Raw genomic sequence first — 22,418 nt, 5'->3', positions numbered from 1 at the left:
CTGGAAGTGGTCACTAAATCAACCTTAAAAATTGCAATTTTCAGACATGAGCTCTAACACTTGATAGATGCCAGAGCCCTTCCCACACAGAAAAGAATTCTTTTTCCTACTGTTGGAGAGGAAGACTCAATTATAGCCGACACAGGGAGCTAACAGGACTCACACTGCCCCATTAGAAAGGCTGAATTACCTAAAAGAGAAAATTCAGAGCTCAGAAGGTCGTCTGAAGGAGATTGGACATCACCCTGTGAGGACCTCTGAAGTGGCAGCAAGGATGCGGAGGGGACAGTCTCTAATTTTTTTGTTTTGTTTTGGGTTTTTTGCGGTACGCGGGCCTCTCACTGTTGTGGCCTCTCCCGTTGCGGAGCACAGGCTCCAGACGCGCAGGCTCAGCGGCCATGGCTCACGGGCCCAGCCACTCCGCGGCATGTGGGATCTTCCCGGACCGGGGCATGAATCCAGGTCCCCCACATCGGCAGGCGGACTCCCAACCACTGCGCCACCAGGGAAGCCCCTCTAATTTTTTTGTTTTTTTCCTATTTTCTATCAAAGGAGAGTCATCGTGTGGCTGCTCCCGACCCACCAGCATGTTTTCTCCGGCTGTAGAAAACATCTGAGGCGTGCCCCAAATGAGATCCTTCATTTCAAAGGGAAAAGATGTGATTTCTAAGTCACTGGAGAAATAAAGAAGATTCTCACCAGGTGAAAGTGGTGTTGGGCTGTCTGGATCCACTTTAACGTGGATGAATACGTGTCTTATATTTTTATAAAAATCAAATGGATTTTTCTTCCTGGGCTTGAACGAAGGACAGAGTTCAAGATGAAAAGCTCACGGAAAAGAAGTGTTCTCACGAGCTCAGGGGCTGGGGCCACATGAGAAACATATGAGACCGAAGAGGACTGGCCTGCCTGACTTCCTGTGCCAGGACTCTAAACTTTGGGGATGCCTCCCTGTGCTCTCCATCTGCAAGTCCCGCTCTGCACGTCCTACACCACAGAGGTCATGGCTTCAAAGCCAGGAAGCTCAGGCTCCAACCAGGCTCCACTGCCTTCTTGCTGTAGCCATTTGGGGTAATTATTAAACCTCTCTGAGCCTGAACCTTTAATCTCTAACATAGAAAGTAATAATATTTATTTCCAAGGGCTGCTACATGAATTAAATGAGATATTGGCTGACATCTATTTACCACCAGCTCCAGGTACTGTTCCGAATGCTTGACATCTGTTTCCTTCTTCAAGCCTTACAAGAAACCTCCATGAGAGAGATGCCGTTGTAATCTCATTGGTAAGTAAGGAAACGGCTAAGAGAGGTTCAGAAACTTTACTCAATGTCCCACAGCGCGTGGTGGTGGGGCTGGAAGGCAGACCCAGGCAGTCTGGCACCAGAACCCGCATGCCCGTGACTCGATGCTGCAGCTGCAACTGGGCTGCTGTGTGCCCTGCCCTTTGGAGTTCATTTGTCTATGATAGAATCACATTTTCTCACCTCTTTTTAATCTCGTGTGAAATTTTTCCTTAGCATTTTGTAGATTAACAATAATTGTTGTGATGACATCATAGTCATTTTGTATTACCAATTCTCTGTGTTACAATGTGCCAAGAAAAAGCTACCGTCCTTGAGCAAACATGGGATACTTCTAAAAGGGGACTGCAAACTGGCCAGAGTAACCTTAACGTGTTCCCCAAGGGAGGAATTTATGGATTACTTTCTCTTTACACAACAAAATAAACTGGCAGTGAGTGACAAGAACAAAGTCACGTCTGTTTGGGAATTGAAAACATTATTCTAATTAATTGTTCCCAATATGGAATCAAAATGACAAATTATTTAGAAAAATAACATTGAGAAAGTGGCACACTAAAATTTTGGGAATGTTGGCAAATCTACGTTCAAGGAAAAAAATGTATGAATAATAATGAAAAGGCAGAAATTAAAATTGGAAAGCAATAAAATGGATAACAGAGTTTAGTCTTTCAAATAGCAAAATTAGAGGCAACCCTTTGGACATGTTATTTAAAAAGGGAGAGAGCAGGGGGTTCCCTGGTGACCTAGTGGTTAGGATTCAGCGCTTTCACTTCCGTGGCCTGGGTTCAATCCCTGGTCGGGGAAATGAGATCCCACAAGCCCTGCAGTGTGGTCAAAAAAACAAAAAAACAGAAAAAAAAAAAAGAGAGAGAGAGAGAGAAAGCAAAATCAAATTAAGTCAAGAGAGAAGATATAAAGAACAGACATGAGGATGTTAAAACTTATATAGTTATATGTATATTTGTGTGTATATCTGAATGTTTCAATGAAATGAGTGATTTTATTGAAAAGGCAGCAATTTTTAAAACTGATTTTACGTGGGTGAGGTGTTCCTCCTTGCCAAGGCCACACAGCAAGTACATGCCTGTACTGGGATTTAAAGTCAGGCCTTCCTGTTTCCAAAACAGAAAGCCAATAACAGAAGACTGTGCGATTACATATTAATGTGGGAAAGAAAGGCTCAAGAGTGAGGTAGAGCGAAGCCAAACATCTTGGAAAGATGCCCAAAATATATTAAATGAAGACGGCAAGTAACAGAACAATGTATATGGCATGATTCCATTAAAAAACAAAATAAAACTACGTACATATAAGTTTAGATAAGCAAAGAAAAAAGCCTAAATGAAAATTATTGAGCTGTTAACAATAGCTATTGGCTGGGTGGATTCGAACATTCTGTAAGGTTTGAATTTTTTGTATATTTTTTATTTTCTAAAAAAAAAAATCAAACCCAATCAAAGAAACTCAACAACAACTCTTGTCCAATAATAAGCAAAAGGCTTGAATGCCCAAGAATTCTAGGACATAGGGACAAGCTTTTGGAGGAAGGGCTCACCTCTGACTACCCTTCGTCTGGCAAGGGACATGGGGAGCAGAGATGGTGACATGAAGTGAGAACGGACGTGGTTGGCTGGGGAGCCACACTTACCTTTCCCAGCAGCTCAGGAAGGCCCAGCAGCTGCCCCGTGAACACGCCAATGCAGATGAAGATGGCGGTCACCTGCCCCAGAGAGCCGCGGATCTCCTTGGGTGAGATCTCGCTCAGGTACATGGGGAGCACACTGAGGGCGATGCCTGTGAAGGAAGCATGGCAGCAGTGAGAGAGCTGTCTTCTTCAAGGAAGACTCTGGTCATAGCACCTCCCTCTGTTCTGTGCTTGACAAAAATAGTGCTGTAGCCACAACACCATTCCCAGCACTCTGCACAAATTGTCAACATTTTAACATGCACTTTATTATTTACTCCATAGAGTATGGCTGGGAGGCGGATTTCACAGGAGGGGAAATGGTGGTAGCTGATGGCAGTGATGCTGGTGGTGATGGTGACGGTGGTGATAATAATAACCAAGGCACATAGTGCCTACCAAGTAGCAGGGATCTTCCTTCTCTCTTTACATATATTAACTTACCTATTTTAAATAACAACCCTCTGAAGTAAATGTACTATCATTATCCCCATTCTAAATATGAGAAAACTGAGGCACAGAGAGGTTGAGTAACTTTCCCAAATCACCAAGGGACATCCAAAAATGCTCCAAGAGATTATTTGCCCAGCAGATCAGGTCTCTGATTCTAGAACTCGAACTTTCCCGCCAGCTAACGGCACCTCCTTAGGTAAATCATGGAACTCAGTTATGACAGATACTGTTAAACCCATTGTACAGCATTTTATAGACGACGTCACTCACATAGGGTCTCATAACCTTTGAGATAAATTTATGTGTTCAAAGGCTTATGACTGATATTTCTATTTAAAAAGTAATAGTTATAAATATGTCTCATAAAACATAATACTCTGCACTCATAGAGGTTCTGTTAGTAAAAATATCATGAGGCCTTGTCAGGTTCAAGAAACTTTGTTTTCTACTCATTTCGGGGCAGGGTTATTCTTAAGACCCTTTATAGACCCATGAAGGTCTACAAATGCACTTATCCCAGGCAGATTCGTGGCTTGCTTATTACACTCTGAGTCACACTGCTTCCTGGGTCAAATCCCTGCAACTTACAAAAGTTGAGGACTTGGGCTGAGAGAGTTAGCCTCTCTCAGCCTCAGTTTCTCTATCTACAAGTTGGGGATGAGAACTGAGTCTGACTTCATAGATTGCTGTGAGAGTTAATTGAGATTTGCTCAGCGTTTCACTCAGCGTACAAGTCAGCATTACTAGCACTAACTACTATTGTCTTCTAATTTTTCACCAGATTGTTTGGGCAATCAAAAATTTCTTTCCTGCCCTGGCCTCCTGATGCCTAGAGGTTAGAGTACCGTTCCCGACACACTTTAGGCACCAATCGATGTGTTTCATCTTAAGCTGGATTCACCCCCAGTTTCTAGCATTCAGGGAAGCCCTTCCTAAAAAGAAATAGTGAAGGGAACGTGCTGCCCAATTTATAAGCTGAGCATCTCATTCATTGCATCTCAGCCCAGGATAACTTTTTCTGGTTCAGCACACAAGGGAAACACGCTTAAGGTGCAAAGAGACAGGAATTATCTCCAAAGCTGCAACACAAACCAGATGCTATCTGAATTTCTATCCCAAACACACATATTGAGAGCATCTGGCCTCATGGAAAAATCAAGTGGCCACGGATCAATGTGGCACCTTGTTGCTTAGGGGGCAGTGGAATAGAGAGGAAGGTGCAGGATTCAAGTCCCACAGCCCTGCTTTCCTCACTAGGTGACCTTGATCAAGTTAGTTAGCTTCTCCTAGCCTCCGCCTACCCATCTATGAAAGAAAGGTCATAATTGCTGTCTATTCCTGTTGCGGTGGGAATAAAATTACTACATATAAAGCACCTGGCTCACTTTTGGTCACTTGATGGACACTTGGAAAACTGTTAGGTCCTCACCCTGACACTCCCCCTACCCTCTGGGGATAATTATCATCATCATCTCACGAAAAGCTATTAAGGAAATGATACGGCTGGTAGGAAAGAGGAGGCATGGTCGTGGTAATGGACGTGGCATACGGTTGGCACAGGAAGAACGCCTCCTTCACAGGGCGCCTGCGCAGACTGAATCCCTGGAGAACGCTTAGCAGAGTGAAAGGCACACAGGACACTGTCAATTAATGGAGACTCTTCTTCCTTGCCCATTGTGAAATTTCGGGCAAAAATGAGATGCTGCTGGCTAAACCAGTGGTGAGCCATGAGGAGGTAGCCGGCTGTAGGAGGACCAACTCATCCCAGTTTGCCAGGGACCATCCTGGCTTTAGCACTGAAAATTCTGTGTCCCGGGAAGCCCCTGAGTTCTGGGCAAATGAGGATGGTTGATTACCCTGGGCTCGTGTTGCTGCATCAAGCATCCCACACACCTGAGTGGCCCCTCTTGACCTGTGACCCTGTATCCTGCCATTCTTCCCCCCCAGGTGCCCCAGCCTTACGATTTACCAGACACTCCAGGCTCATTCTGATCGTGGGATATCAGCCTTTGTCGTTCTGTTTATCCCGAGTCCTCTGTTCTCGCAGCTCCACAGGCTGACGTCCCACTGTCCTTCCCGTCTCAGCTCAGCCTCACTACCTCCCGCTAACGGGAACGAATGTGACCCAACGGGTCCTTTGCAGATGGAATCAGGTTAAGGTGAGGTCACACTGGATTAGAGTGGGCCCTAAACCCAATGACTGGTGTCCTTATAAGATGATAAGACACAGGGAGACACAGAGGGAAGAGGGGCGCGTGAAGATGGAGACAGAAATTGGAGTGATGCTGCCACAAGCCAGGGAATGCCAAGGCTTCCCGGCAGCACCAGAAGCCAGGAGAGGCATGAAACAGATTCTCCTTCAGAGCCTCCAGAAGGGACCAACCCTGCAGATACCTTGATTTGGGACTTCTGGCCTCCAGAACCCTGAGAGCATAATTTCTGTTGTTTTCAGCCCCCCCAGTTGTGGTTTTTGGTGACAGCAGCCATAGGAAACTGCCCTACCTCCTCATGGAGGCCTTCACCCGTCGAAATCAATCCCTCCCTGTCACTCCTTATCTCTCCATCCTGTCTTACGTTCCTCATGGCACTCAGTGCTTTTTGAAAGTATCTCGTTCGGTATTTACAGGGGACCCTTGAACAGCATGGCTTTGAACCATGCAGGTCCACTTATACTCACATTTTTTTTCACTAAATACGTACGACAGTGCCACACAATCCGATGTTGAATTCGCAGATGCAGAACCACATGTATGGAGGGTCGACTGTAAAGTTGCGCGTGAATTTTCGACTGCACTGAGGGTCGGCACCACTAACCACCGCGTTGTTCAAGGGTCACCTGTACTTGTATATTGTCTGTTTCCCCACTTCCAGCCACAGAAAATTTCCTTCGGAGAACAGCACCAGACCGTGCACACGTGCTTGATCAAAGTCTATTGGGTCCCCAAGGCACTTTCACTCTACCGTTTTTTATTTAACCAAGGCTGCGGTAAAGGTGAGGTTGCTGGGGTCGCCAGTGGTTGGGAGTTGCAGACCGGCAGGCTGGTGCGGTTATAATTGTGGTCTATGGGAACAGGCCTCAAAGGCCAGTCCTACAGGGGCTGCAGACTCCAAGTGCACAGAGGGCAGAGTGCCTCTCATCTAAAACATCAACAACAGTTCCAATCTACCGAGCAGTTCACAACTTCCAGAACCACTTTACAGTCTTCCGCTTCCTCAGGGTACGTGGCCTGATGCAATGAAAGGAGCAACTGGGGATAGGCTCCCTCACACAGAGCTAGCCTAACTTCCAGATTCCTCCTAGAGTCCAGTTCCAGAAGTAGCATTTTAGCCCATACAAAGCAGAAGGGATTGAGGGAAAATATTGTCTAAGGGCACTCAAAGATGTTGCAGGAAATACTCTAGGGACAACTGGATAATTGCATTTTTCTATGGGGTTGCAGAAAAATTTGAGTCCAGTCCAAAACTAAGCGTTTCACTGAATATAAACTTAAATTTGAAGATTAAAGTATGACACACATTTTTAAATTGCACAAATAATATGTGTGCAGTTTGATGAATCATCACAAAATGTATACACCTGTGTAACCTCCACCCGGGTCAAGAATCAACTTACGGGCTTCCCTGGTAGCCCAGTGGTTGAGAGTCCTCCTGCTGATGCAGGGGACACGGGTTCGTGCCCCGGTCCAGGAAGATTCCACATGCTGCAGAGCGGCTGGGCCCATGAGCCATGGCCGCTGAGCCTGCACGTCCGGAGGCTGTGCTCCGCAACGGGAGAGGCCACAACAGTGAGAGGCCCGCGTACCGCAAAAAAAAAAAAAAAGAATCAACTTACAAGACCAACACCCCAGAAAGCCCCCATGCCGTGCTCCCTCAGAATCACTATCCTTCCCCTCCTTCCCAAAGATCACCACCAGCCTAACTGCAATCACCAAAGATTAGCATATGGAATCAGAGAATATGTACTTCTTTTATTTCTTGCCTCTTTTGCTGATATTATGTTTGTGAAATGCATCAGTGTTGTAGCATGTAGCTCTAATCTGTCTGTTTTCATTGCTGTGTAGTATTCCAACGTGTAAGTATTCCACAATTTATCCACCCTACTATTGATGGACAGTTTGGGGTTAACACTAATAGTGACCCTATTTACAACAGCCAAGACATGGAAGCAACCTAAATGTCCATCGACAGATGAATGGATAAAGAAGATGTGGTACATATATACAGTGGAATATTACTCAGCCATAAAAAAGAACAAAATAATGCCATTTGCAGCAACATGGATGCAACTAGAGATTATCATACTAAGTGAAGTCAGAAAGAGAAAGACAAATACCAAATGATATCACTTACTTATGGAATCTAAGATATGACACAAATGAACTTGTTTATCAAACAGAAATTGACTCATAGACAATCTCTTTAGAACAAACTTGTGGTTGCCAAAGCAGGGTTGGGGAGGGATGGATTGTTAGTTTGGGATTAGCAGATACAAACTATTAGATATATGCATAACTGAGTTGCTTTGCTGTACACTGGAAACTAATATAACACTGGAAATCAACTACGCTTCAATAAAATAAAGTTTAAAAATACTAATAGTGCCCCATAAATATTCTTGTACAAGTCTTTTGGTGCACATGTATGGATAACCGAAAATGTATACATATATGACTGCAAAAATCATTGTTTTGTAATGATATTGGCCTGTAATTTTCCTTTCTTGTAAAGCTCCTACTAGGATATACAATCAAGGATACATTCATTTTATAAAATGAGTTGGGGAGTGTCCCCTCTGGAAATGATTGTATGGTGTTAGTGTTATTCTTTCTTAAAGAAGCCATATGGGCCTTGCATTTCCTTTGTTAAAAGGTTTTAAATTACATGTTCAACTTATTTAATAGAATAGGACTATACAGAAATTCTATTTTTTCTTAAGTCAGTATTGGTAAGTTTTTTCTTTCTTGGCATTTGTACATTTATCTAAAGTTTTCAAATATATTTTATAAACATGTTCATGATATATTCTTATGTTTTTAATGCTTCAGGATCTATCCATTCTGATCTTACGGAAAAACACAAACGAACTTTTTGGCCAACCCAATAGCATTAGTTATCAATTCCTTTTCTCTCTTTTTATAAACAGTCTTGCAAGGGGTTTATCAATTTTATTAATCTTTTCTAGAACTCACTTGTCTTTGCTGATGTTCTCTAATGAAAATTCTTTTTCTAACTTCTTTGAGATGGAATATTAGATCATTGATTTTCAGCCTTTCATGTTTTAGACTATATGCATTTGAGGTTATAAATTTTACTCTAAACACGGCTTTAGCTGTATCTGACAAAATTTGATATGCCTTATGTGGTATTTTCATAATCATTTAATTCAAACTACTTTAAAATTTCCATTGTGATTTCTTTTTTGTCCCCTGGTTACTGAGAAATACACCTCACTTACATCTTAATTTCCAAACATATGAGGATTTTCTACTTATATTTCCGTAATTAGTTTCTTTCGTGCAAGTGTGCTAGGGATAAATTTTATTAGCTTTTGTTTGACTGAAAAGGTGTTTTCATTTCACCTTTATTTTTGAAAGATATTTTCACTGGTTGGAGAATTCTAGGTTGGCAGTTATTTTCTTTCGGCTCTTTGAAAATATCATTTTGCTGTTTTTTTGTCTTCCATTGTTTTTGTTGAAAAGCCAGCTTTCCATTTTATTCTTATTTATTTGAAGGTAACATATCTTTTTATCCTGATTGTTTTTCAGAATAACTTTCTGTTTGCCCTTGGTTGTCAGAAGTTTTACTAAGCTGTGCAAAGTTGTGGTTTTCTTTGTTTTTATCCTACTAGGGATCCATAGTGTTTCTTGGACTTGTGGCTTTTCATCAGGAAAAAGAAAAAAAGTTGGCCATTATCTTCAAAAAATTGTTTTTTCTCCATCCTCTGTCTACTCTCTTTCTGATTTTCCAATTAATGTATGTTAGACATCTTTACAATTTCCCAGACATTTCTTACCCTCTTTTCTGTGTTTTCATGCTTCAACCTGGATGCTTTCTTCTGATCTTTGATGCTTTAGTTCCCTGATTCTTGCTTTGGGTGCATGCTATCTGCTGGTAAAAGCATTCATTAAGTTCTTGCATTTTTTGCATTTTTCAGTTTTTGTATTTTTTAGTCCCAGAATTTCGATTTGGTAAGTCAAAACATAGCTACCATTTCTATGCCAAAATTCTTGACGTTATCTCTTGATTATCTGAACATATTAAGCATAATTATTTTAATGGCTGTGTCTAATACTGCTATTTTCAGAATCACTATCAGTTTATTTTTGATGTTATTTCTCTTGGTTTTCTCCTTGTATGTCTGGCTACTTTGGATTGAATATCAGAGTGTATATGAAAACTGCAAAAATAATTTGAGGTTCTGGATGTATGCATCTGGCAGGGTGAGAGGCTAGAGGCATGAGCAATCCCAGCTTACCACAAATCTGTTGGTGACTGAAGTGATTTGAAGATCTGGTCTATTTATGATTCACTCTTGCTCCTATGGTGTAGCTCTGTGGTGACTAGCGACCTTCCTACCTGTCAGGAGTTCAACTCCAATTCCTCCTCCTCCGCCCCATGAATCTGTTGAAAGGTCTACTAAGCATCTCAGATTCTCAGCCATCATTCTGGAATTGGGAGATACCTCTAGAGGAAAAGTTGTCCCAAATGCAGGGCTTACCTCTCTGGGTTTCACTCCTTTCCCAGATTGTGGTCCTATAAGTCCCCCCATGCCTCGGTAGCTGTCTGATACCTTTAAACAGATGCTTTTTCTAACCATTTTATTCTAAAAGCAGAACTCTCTCTTCCTCCCTCCCTCCCTCCCTCCCTCCCTCCTTCTCTCTCTCTCTCTCTCTCTCTCTCTCTATATATATATATATATATATATATATATAAAATATATATATATATGGCAAAGAAATGGTTTGTTCTCCATTCAACAAATATTTACTGAGTGAGTGTATACTGAGAGGTCGTCATTGTTAGAAGCCAAGGCAATGGCAATGAATGAAACAGGTAGAAAAGCCTTGCTGTCGTGTAGTTGCATCTTGGGGAGGGAGGTACTGGAGGGAGGCTGAGCATAAGCATGAAGAGTGTGCTGCCTGCTAGATGGTGATAAGAGCTCTAGGGAAACATCAAGCGGGGAGGGAGGACAGGGATGCCCGGGGTGGGGAGAGTTGCAGTTTCACATAGGGTGGTCCCTGAGGCCACATGGTGGTGGTTCAGAGAGGGAATGGGGCAGCGGGGGGGGGGGGGGGGGAGACCATTTAGGGCCTGGCTTACAGGCCAGGATGTGTTTTATTTCCTTCTCAAATCTATTTATTTAACTTAAAAAAAATGAGTCCATTTAAATATAAATAATGTAATCATTGCACAGGAAAAACAGAAAGAGAAAAGTCCTGACCCACATTATCCCTCCGGTTCCTCTAAGTCGAGCAATTTAGGAAAAGTGTGGAGTCAGGCACACCTGGCTCCCATCTTGGCCCAGACACATCTGAACTGTGAGACCTTGGCAAGGTACCCCCTGAGGCTCCATCTCCTCACATGCAAATGCAGGTAGAGCTCTGAGTCCAAGAGAGTTGTGCTTTTGAAGGGAAACACACACACACGGACACAGAGACACACAGAGACAGTCATACATAGAGACACACAGACACACAAACACACAGACACAAACACAGACACACACACAGACACAGACACACACACCTGTTTAGTACCTGGATATTGTTAGGTAGATGTCATTATCTCTACTTTATGTGCAAAAGAGGCTTTTCTCAGGCCACCGGGCTAGTCAGTAGAAAGGCTAGGACTAGAATCCATTTCTTCTGAGCACCTTACCCTCTCTTTGTCATGTTAAAATCTGACTCAAGTCATAATAATAAATTAATAATATTATTAGTGTTTTTGTTGGTTTCCTATTGCTGCCATAGCAAATTGCCATGAACTTAGTGACTTACATTTATTTTCAGACAGTTCTGCAGGGCATGAGTCCAAAATGGGACTCATGGGTCCAACATGGGCTAAAATCAACATGTTGGCAGGGCTGTGGTCTTTCTGGAGGCTCTAGGGAATAGTCCATTTTCTTGCCTTTTCCACCTTCTAGTGACACCTACACTCCTTGGCTCATGGCCCCTTCCATCCTCAGTGCCAGCAACTGCATCACTCCAGTCTCTGCTTTCATCATCTCGCCTCCTTCCCTGACTCTGGCTCCCCTCCTCCGTCTTTCACTTACAAGGACTCCTGTGATTACACTGGACCTGCCTGGAGAATCCAGGATAACCTATTCATCTCAAGGTCCTGAATTTAATCACATCTGCAAAGTCCCTTTTGCCATGTAAGCTAACATATTCATGGGTTCCAGGGAATAAGATGTGAACACCTTTGGGAGCAGTAGGCAGAATAATGATAAATAATAAATCATTTGCTTGTCAGAGTGGTGCACACCATTGCTGGGAGCTTGCGGCAGAGGTAGCTGGGTAAGTCCACACATGATATACATGGGCTGACCCCACCAGCCAGGAGGGCCAGTGTTTCTGCCCTATGCCTTTATTTCTCAGTCTCCTATACTGTGGTGTTGTTTAATTAGTAGACGATAGAGCTACATGTGGCATGTGAGGTCTGGAAGCCTAAAGAGGACATTCATGGTAGTAGCTCTAAGGGGAGAACAAAAAGGAGCCAGAGCAGATTTTTAGAGCTGGTGGAAACCTCAGCTACCAGAGTTCATTCTCCCTATTTTCTAGATTACATCACTGAGGCCCAGAGAGGGGAACTGATGGCCCCAAGGTCACCTGGCAAGTCAGTGGTAGAGCCAGAACTTGAAGTCAAGTCCTTGACCCTGATTTCATGTCCATGCCATATGATTCTCTAAACGCTGCTGCTTGAACTTGTCCACTAGAGAGCACTTAATGCAGCAGATATGAACTTGTCACTGGAGAGTTCTTAATGCAGCAGACTTGGGCTTGTCCACTGCAGAGGTGCTAATGCAGGAGATGTGGGCTTGCACCCCTGGGAGTGTGGACAGCTCTGGGAACGCTGTGGCAGGAGCCTGTCCAACACAATCATCCACAAACACAAAACACCTCTGCACTCTTTTACCTTGACTTTACAATCAGCAAGGATTTGCCCTCCAACGCCATGCTTCATCATGTTTGTTTCAATGTAAAAATAGTGTGTTTATTTTTGCTCCAAGCCTTTTGGAAATAGGACACTTCAGTCCGATGTTTTCTGCAATGGTTCCAAGTATTCCCCCCAAGAACCTGGTTTGAGCAGCACAACCACCTGAAAATCCTCCAGGCTTCTCATTTGGTTTTAAATTATTTATTTCAAGAAGGGCAGCAATTCACCTCATAACCAGCAATTTTCTTTCTTTCTGACCAGTTGCCTCACCTTAAATGCCCTCACATCTGTCTCTCTGCTTTGAGAGGGTTTGGTGAGAATAGATGACACAAAGCTTCCACATCTTGGCTCAACTCCAAGAGGCCACATTCCAGAAATCAGGAGTGCATTTTATCCCCACCTGTTGATTTTACTTTTTTTTTTTTTTGATTTTACTTTTTTTTTGTTTCTTTTTGAAAAGCTCATAGGACAAATGGTCTAAAAGACGTTTGTCTTGAATATGCGGTTTTGTAAAAATGGCATCTCTCTTTGAATCAGCTTATTTTTTTTGACATCTTTATTGAGGTATAATTGCTATACATTGTTGTGTTAGTTGCTGCTGTATGACAAAGTGAATCAGCTATACATATACATATATCCCCATATCCCCTCCCTCTTGCGTCTCCCTCCCACCCTCCTTATCCCACCCCTCTACGTGGTCACAAAGCTCCGAGCTGATCTCCCTGTGCTATGCGGCGGCTTCCCACTATCTATTTTACATTTGGTAGTGTATATATGTCAATGCCCCTCTCTCACTTCGTCTCAGCCTACCCTTCGCCATCCCCGTGTCCTCAAGTCCATTCTCTATGTCTGCGTCTTTATTCCTGTCCTACCCCTAGGTTCTTCAGAACTCTTTTTTTTAGATTCCATATATATGTGTTAGCATACGGTATTTGTTTTTCTCTTTCCAACTTACTTCACTCTGTATGACCGTCTCTAGGTCCATCCACCTCACTACAAATAACTCAATTGTTTCTTTTTATGGCTGAGTAATATTCCATTGTATATATGTGCCACATCTTCTTTATCCATTCATCTGTCAATGGACACTTAGGTTGCTTCCATGTCCTGGCTATTGTAAACAGTGCTACAATGAGCATTGTGGTACATGACTCTTTTTGAATTATGGTTTTCTCAGGGTGTATGCCCAGTAGTGGGATTGCTGGGTCATATGGTAGTTCTATTTTTAGTTTTTGGAGGAACCTACATACTGTTCTCCATAGTGGCTGTACCAATTCACATTCCCACCAACAGTGCAAGAGGTTCCCTTTTCTCCACACCCTCTCCAGCATTTATTCTTTGTAGATTTTTTGATTATGGCCATTCTGACTGGTGTGAGGTGACACCTCATTGTAGTTTTGATTTGCATTTCTCTAATGATTAGTGATGTTGAGCATCCTTTCATGTGTTTGCTGGCAATCTGTGTATCTTCTTTGGAGAAATGTCTGTTTAGGTCTTCTGCCCATTTTTGGATTGGGTTGTTTGTTTTTTTTTTGATATTGAGCTGCATGAGCTGCTTGTAAATTTTGGAGATAAATCCTTTGTCAGTTGCTTCCTTTGCAAATATTTTCTCCCATTCTGAGGGTTGTCTTTTTGTCTTGTTTATGGTTTCTTTTACTGTGCAAAAGCTTTTAAGTTTCATTAGGTCCCATTTGTTTATTTTTTATTTCCATTTCTCTAGGAAGTGGGTCAAAAAGGATCTTGCTGTGATTTATGTCATAGAGTGTTCTGCCTATGATTTCCTCTAAGAGTTTTATAGTTTCTGGCCTTACGTTTAGGTCTTTAATCCATTATGAGTTTATTTTTGTGTATGGTGTTAGGGATTGTTCTAATTTCACTCTTTTACATGTAGCTGTCCAGTTTTCCCAGCACCACTTTTTGAAGATGCTGTCTTTTCTCCACTGTATATTCTTGCCTCCTTTGTCATAAATTAGATGACCATATGTGCATGGATTTATCTCTGGGCTTTCTGTCCTGTTCCATTGATCTATATTTCTGTTTTTGTGCCAGTACCATACTGTCTTGATTACTGTAGGTCTGTAGTATGGTCTGAATTCAGGGAGCCTGATTCCTCCAGCTCCGTTTTTCTTTCTCAAGATCATTTTGGCTACTCAGGGTCTTTTGTGTTTCCATACAAATTGTGAAATTTTTTGTTCTAGTTCTGTGATAAATACCATTGGTAGTTTGACAGGGATTGCACTGAATCTGTAGATTGCTTTGGGTAGGATAGTCATTTTCACAGTGTTGATTCTTCCAATCCAAGAACATGGTATATTTCTCCATCTGTTCGTATCATGTTTAATTGCTTTCATCAGTGGTTTATAGTTTTCTGCATACACGTCTTTTGTCTCCTTAGGTAGGTTTACTCCTAGGTATTTTATTCTTTTCATTGCAATGGTAAATGGGAGTGTTTCTTTAATTTCTCTTTCAGATTTTTTGTCGTTAATGTATAGGAATGCAAGAGATTTCTGTGCATTAATTTTGTATCCTGCTACTTTACCAAATTCATTGATTAGCTCTAGTAGTTTTCTGGTAGCATCTTTAGGATTCTCTATGTATAGTATCATGTCATCTGAAAACAGTGACAGTTTTATTTCTTCTTTTCCAATTTGGATTCCTTTTATTTCTTTTTCTTCTTTGATTGCTGTGGCTAAAACTTCCAAAACTATGTTAAATAATACTGGTGAGAGTAGGTAACCTTGTCTTGTCCCTGATCTTAGAGGAAATGGTTTCGGTTTTTCACCATTGAGAATGATGTTGGCTCTGGGATTGTCATATATGGCCTTTATTATGTTGAGGTAAGTTCCCTCTATGCCTTCTTTCTGGAGAGTTTTTATAATAAATCGGTGTTGAATCTTGTAGAAAGTTTTGTCTGCGTCTATGGAAATGATCATATGGTTTTTCTCCTTCAATTTGTTAATATGGTGTATCATCTTGACTGATTTGCATATTTTAAAGAATCCTTGCATTCCTGGGATAAACCCCACTTGATCATGGTGTATGACCCTTTTAATGTGCTGCTGGCCTCTGTTTGCTAGTATTTTGTTGAGGATTTTTACATCTATGTTCATCAGTGATATTGGCCTGTAATTTTCTTTTTTTTGACATCTTTTTCTGGTTTTGGTATCAAGGTGATGGTGGCCTCATAGAATGAGTTTGGGAGTGTTCCTCCCTCTGCTATATTTTGGAAGAGTTTGAGAAGGATGGGTTTTAGCTATTCTCTAAATGTTTGATAGAATTCACCTGTGAAGCCATCTGCTCCTGCGTTTTTGTTTGTTGGAAGATTTTTAGTCACAGTTTCAGTTTCAGTGCTTGTGATTCGTCTGTTTATATTTTCTATTTTTTCCTGGTTCAGTCTCAGAACGTTTTGCTTTTCTCAGAATTTGTCCATTTCTTCAAGGTTTTCTATTTTATTGGCATATAGTTGCTTGTAGTAATCTCCCATGATCCTTTGTATTTCTGCATTGTTAGTTGTTACTTCTCCTTTTTCATTTCTAATTCTGTTGATTTGAGTCTTCTTCCTTTTTTTCTTGATGAGTCTGGCTAATGGTTTATCAATTTTGTTTATCTTCTCAAAGAACTAGCTTTTAGTTTTACTGATCTTTGCTATCATTTCCTTCATTTCTTTTTCATTTATTTCTGATCTGATCTTTATGATTTCTTTCCTTCTGCTAACTTTGGGGTTTTTTTGTTCTTCTTTCTCTAATTGCTTTAGGTGTAAGGTTAGGTTGTTCATCTGAGATTTTTCTTGTTTCTTGAGGTAGGATTGTGTTGCTGTAAACCTCCCTCTTGGAACTGCTTTTGCTGCATCCCATAGGTTTTGGGCCATGGTGTTTTCATTGTCATTTGTTTCTAGGTATATTTTGATTTCCTCTTTGATTTCTGCAGTGATCTCTTGGTTATTTAGTAGCATATTGTTTAGCCTCCATGTGTTTGTATTTTTTACAGTTTTTTTCCTGTAACTGATATCTAGTCTCATAGCATTGTGGTTGGAAAAGATACTCAGCTTATTTTTAATTAAGGAAATTCAGAGAGCAACCAGTTATGTGTAACTAGTAAGTGTCACCTCCCCCAGAATAGCTAGACAAGCAAAGCAGCAGGAAAGAGGCTAAATGGGTAAAATACAAAGCTGCCAGAAAGACAGACTTCAGTGGCCTCCATTAGAAAAGGACTTTTAGATGCTCCCATCTCGCCACCCTTTCTCCTGAGCAGGCAGGGTCTTTGAAACCCGACCATCGGTCCAAATCCTGGATCTGCATCGTATTAACTAAGAATAAATTGATAACAACAACAATAATGGCAACGATACCATTATTGGTGTTGGGGGAAGGTAATGGGGGCTGGAATGTACTTGTTTTGCACACACAGCATACCATTAAGTTTTACATTCCCTAACAAGGGAAGCTTAGGAGTATTCCCCTTCCCCAGATGAGAGAAAGGGGCTGAGACAGGGAGGCAGACTGCTGCTGTGTGGTCTCCACTTTGTCCATGCTCCCTGAGTCCACATCTTTGGGTGGTTAGATGCCTCTGACCCTGACTCTGCATCCGGTCATGGGACTCACCTTGGCCAGTGGGACTCTGGCAGATGTGTCCAAGCAGACTTGATAAGCGCTTGCACACTGGGACTTGTTCCTCTTGCTGCTCATTGGAACCCTGAAAACCCCATGGAAGAAGCTGGGTCACCCCATCTGGGGGTGAGAGACCACGTGGAACAGAGATGAGCCAGCCCTCGGGATCCCAAGACCAGCTCACCTGCTGGCAACCAAACATGAGCCTGAGAACATCCAAGGTCATTCAGCCGCTGACTGGCCCGCAGCCAACCTCAGCCACGGGAGAGAGAGCCCAGCAGAGCCCAGCAGGGCTGGCCCTGGTTAGAACTGCCCCACCAACCCTCAGAACTGTAAGCTCAGCAAAAGGATTATTGCCTTAAGCCATTATGTTTTTGTTTTGTTTTTTAATGCAGCAAAACCTAACTGATGAAGTTAACCTTGGTAAGTGTCAGAACCCAGGCCGGCTTGATCCATAGCCCTCACCCTTAACCACTTTACTGTCTCGTGTTTCTGAGCCTCAGGGCCCTCATATGTAAAATGACAACAAAACAGCGTTTCACTGAAGTACAGGTGGCTTATAATATTATATTAGCTTCAGGTGTACAATGTAGTGATTCAGTATTTTTATACATTACAAAATGATCACCACTAAGTCTATTTATGATCTGTCGTTATACGAAGTTATTGCAATAGCACTGACTATACCCTCTATGCTTTACATTCCATCCCATGATTTATTTATTTTATAACTGGAAGTTTGTACCTCTTAATCTCTGTCATCTATTTTGCCCAATGCCCCACCCCCTTCCCCTTTGACAGCCACCCATTTTTCTCTATATCTATGAGTCTATTTCTGTTTTGCTATGTTTGTTCATTTGCTTGTTTTTTGCTAGATTCCATGTATAAGTGAAAAAATACAGTATTTGTCTTTCTCTGTCTGACTTAATTCACTTAGCATGCAACCCTCTGGCTCACAGGCCATAAAAAAACTGTTTACAGGCCAAATTTGTCCCAAGGGACGTAGTTTACCAAATCCTGTTCTTTTCTAATATAAGCATGAAAATTCATAGCTTTTCCTCTAACTGCATCCAACAAATTTTGATATGCTGTATTTTCATTATCGTTCCGTTAAAATATATTTTTTAATTTTTAATTTATTTTTATTTTTGGCTGCGTTGGGTCCTCGCCGCTACACGCGGGCTCTCTCTAGCTGGGGCGAGCGGGGGCCACTCCCCGTTGCGGCGCACGGGCTTCTCACTGCGGTGGCCTCTCTTGTTGCACAGCATGGGCTCTAGGTGCTCGGGCTTCAATAGTTGCAGCACGCGGGCTCAGTAGCTGTGGCTCCCGGGCTCTAGAGCATAAAATATTTGTAATTTCCCTTGTAACTTCCTCTTTGACTCATGTAATACTTAGAGGTGTGTTTTTATTATTTTCCAAATTTAGGGGGGGTTCGTAGATATTGTTCGTGATTTCTAATTCAATTACACTGTGGTCAGAGAATATATTTATATGATTTCAATAAAAGATTTCAATCTTTTCAAACTTATCGAGGCTTGTTCTATGCCCAGCTTTTGGTCCATCGTGGTGAATAAACCATGGCCGTTGAAAAAAATATATATAGCAGCCTTTCAGCGTTAGTGGGAGATCAAAGGTGATGAAGTTCATGAACATGATTGGTCAATTAGAAAATTCTACATGAACACCAGCCAGTATTCTCTCCAGTTAATGTTCTTTCTACAGGCTTCTCCCTTCTACTTGAATAGTGAGAGTTTGAGGTATTACAAAATCCTGAATTATTTCCTGCCAGCAAAGCAATGAAAATAAATGAAGTCTCTTCCTCCCTGACCTCCTATACGGCCTCTTACTCTCATGCTCTCCCTTGTCATTCCCGTCACTCACAACGCCTGGTGCCCTCAGCTTATAAAAGATGGAGAAGGAAGGGAACTAGCCCTTAACAACTTCATACAGGGTTCCAGCAGCATTAGGCAGTGTATGTACACACACACACACACACACACGTCTTCATGTCAGCCTTTTAACAGCCCTCCAAGGTAGCTATTGTTATCTCTATTTTACAGATGAGGAAACTGAGGCTCAGAACCATTCAGTAACTTATCAAAAGTCAGTAATTGGCAAATAGCAGAGGTGGGATCCAGTCCCAGGGGTTTCTAATCCTAAAGCTTGTGATCTTTCCACAAAGGGCTGAAAGTAACATTCTACGGATTTGTGTATTTAGAAAGAAAGCAGGGTTGGCTTGTTGGTTTTGACAATGTATTTTGAGTCTCCTACTCTCACAGGCCATGGCCAGAATCAGGCCATGTCTCACCCCTTCCACCACCGCCATCCTGTCCTACTCATAGCTATCATCCCCGGGGCGGATGGCCTTCCCACCCCACTCCTGCCCTCCCCCTACCTTCTCTCTACACAGAAGTGGGAGGAATCTTATTGAATCATAAACCAACTCTTGTCACATTTCTCTCAACCCTACCCCGGCTCCCCATCACACTCAGCACAAATCCGCAGTCCTCACTGTGACCTACAAGGTCCTGTGGGATCTGACTGGCCCCTCTTCAACTCATCTGCATCCACTCCCCCCCTGGCTCACCAGGCTCCACCACACTGGCCTCCTGACTCTTCTTTGAACTTGCCAAGCATGCTTCCACTTCAGGGACACTGTCCTCTTCTCTCCGCCAGGTACACAATTCCCACAATATTCATTTGTTTCTTGCCCTTGGTTCATTCCCGTCTCTGCTCCTTTGTTTCCTCCTCCGAGCAGCCTTCCCTGAGTCCTATTTAAAATAGCCCTTGCTATCTTCCTGTGCTGCTTCTTTTCCTCCTAGGGCTTACCATTATCTACCTCATATATCTAATTACATATCTGTCCACCCACTAGAACGTAAGCTCCAGGTGTAGGGACTGGGGGGTCCTGTTCACCACTGTGTCCCCAGTGTAGACCACAAGGCACAGCATGTACTCCGTAAATGCTGCTTGGTGAATAAATGAAAGAATGAATGAGGGACTTCCTTGGCGGTCCAGTGGTTAAGACTGCATCTTTCAATGCAGGGGTGTGGGTTCGATCCCTGGTAGGGGAGCTAAAATCCCACATGCCTCAAGGCCGAAAAACCAAACCATAAAACAGAAGCAATATTGTAACAAATTCAATAAAGACTTTAAAAATGGTACAAATCAAAAAACATCGTTAAAAAAAAAAAAAGAATGAATGAGTCAGAGGCCCAGACAGGAAACATAATCCTCATAAAAACTCCCTGGAAACCACAGACAACTTGGAATATGAATTTTATGGTGAAGATGATAAATAGAATGCGTGATGTGCCGAAGACCATGCAGGTCTTTGGAGCTGGTTTGGGTCCGTCCCAGTCAGTGCTTCTCCATTAGAGGAGCGTCGTGGGTGGGTGGTCCATCCCATGGGACTGCCCCACTTTATGCAGGGTTCTTGTGTTCTTGGTCTCTGCCAATTCAATATCAGTAGGGATGCATGTGACAGCCACAAGTACCCCTCACATTTTGAAACACGCCCCAGGAATGTGTTACTGCCCCCTCTCCTGCCACGGTGAAGGCTCACCTCCATCCACGCCCATGATGAAGCGTCCCAGGATGAGCATTTCAAAGGCTCCTGCTTGGAGAGAACAAGCCATCAGCAACAGGGCGGAAATTGCAAACCCATTGTTGACCAGCAAAGTGAATTTCCTGGAAGAAAAGGAGGGGTTTGATGAGGCTGCCACTGGCCTGTGTATCCCCAGAACAGGATCCAGACCCCCCCCACCCCCATTGCCACCTTTGGCCATATGACCCTGAGCAAGGAACTTCCTTCCTCTGGGTTCATTACCACGGTTGATTAGGTCACCTCCGAAGGCACTGAGAGCCCTGATATTCTATGAGTCTCTCTGTTGCAATATTTTATCTCATTGGTTCTAAGACCTTCATTTAACACTACAAAGTCAAAATGCGTCTTACAATCCATGAGTCAGATGTCAGGCAGGGAAATGAAAACTACTCTAGTTAGTTTCACAGAGAGAATTAACACAGGGAACTGGTTAAGGTCACTGCTGGGGCTGGCAGGAAATTCAGGCAAACTAAAGGGAGCAAGTCCCCCCTCTTCTAGTGCCCCTGTGGCAAAGGGCAGGTGAGGCTTGCAGGTCTCAGCCCCTGCATCACAGAGCAGAGCACAGAAGGGTACTTTGGGAGCTGGGAGCAATAGCTTGTTAATTAGCACACCTACAGCATCCTATGACTTCAGCTGGCATAGTTTTTCTCCCTCCCTCCCTCCCTTCTTCCTTCCTTCCTTCCTTCCCTCCCTCCCTCTCTTCCTCTCTCTCTTTTTCTCTTTCTTTCTTTCTTTCTCTCTCTCTCTCTCTCTGCAGTTCATGTAACAATGCTTCTTATACCTAATGGCACCTGCAATTTGATGAACTATAGCATGAAGCATGAGGCTGAGCTAATCCCCTCAAACGAGGTCAGCCAAATTCCTTTGGCAAGTCTTACTATTCATTGCTCCTTGTTAGGACCACTACCACTGTTTTATATGAATATATAACATATTCCTAAGACCTCACAGTTGAGAAGCATAACTTATTTGGAGGCCTGGGGACCTGGGTTCCTGCACCAGCTGTCTCTTTTATGACCTAGGGGACTTCGTACTTCATTGCTCTGTGGTTTCCTTGCCTCATCTGCAAAATGATCTTAATAGCTCACACTGATTGAACTTTTGCTATATGACAGACCCCATTCTAAGCATTTTACATGAGTAGCTCATTTACTGCTCAAAAGGACCCTATGAAGTAGGTACTATTCTTATCTCTGCTCTATAGATAAGTTAACTAGGACACATAAATTAGTCACTTGTTTTAGGTCATACAACTAATGAATCAAGTAGCTGGGGAAACAGCCTCTCACAGGATACTTTTTCCCTAAAGACTCAATGATTTAACAGTATTAAACTGTTTTAGAAATTGTAAGAAGCTAGGGCTTGAAAGGGAACTTCGTTATTACTTGTAGGAGTTAGCTCTCTTAACTTCCGGGCCAAAGTTCTTTCTACTATTTTTGATTTATCTCAAGCTGTTCATTAAATTTTTTTCCCTTTCCTACAACTTCTTGGAGAACCCCAAACTTAGTGAATTTTGCAGCTCAATTCAGATGGTATAAAGCCTGCTCATTGCAACATCTTCTATAACAGCAAATGATTGAAACAACCCAAATGTCCATTAATAAG

The 22,418-nt window shown here is 42.5% G+C and overlaps 1 protein-coding gene across 1 annotated transcript in view; it reads right to left on the bottom strand.

The window, feature by feature from the left end:
• The window catches only part of SLC2A9 (solute carrier family 2 member 9), a 182,794-nt gene that overhangs the window by 123,313 nt on the left and 37,063 nt on the right, over positions 1–22,418 (bottom strand). Inside the window, 2 exon segments of the mRNA XM_082652658.1 lie at positions 2,955–3,100; positions 20,772–20,896. Coding sequence (XP_082508784.1) covers positions 2,955–3,100; positions 20,772–20,896 — 271 coding nt within the window.

The sequence above is a fragment of the Grampus griseus genome (genome assembly GCF_964374135.1).
Source record: "Grampus griseus genome assembly, chromosome: 4".
In the NCBI taxonomy this organism is placed as follows: Eukaryota; Metazoa; Chordata; class Mammalia; order Artiodactyla; family Delphinidae; genus Grampus; species Grampus griseus.
The sequence above is the reverse complement of the archived record's forward strand: the minus strand, read 5'-3'. Positions and strand labels throughout refer to the sequence as shown.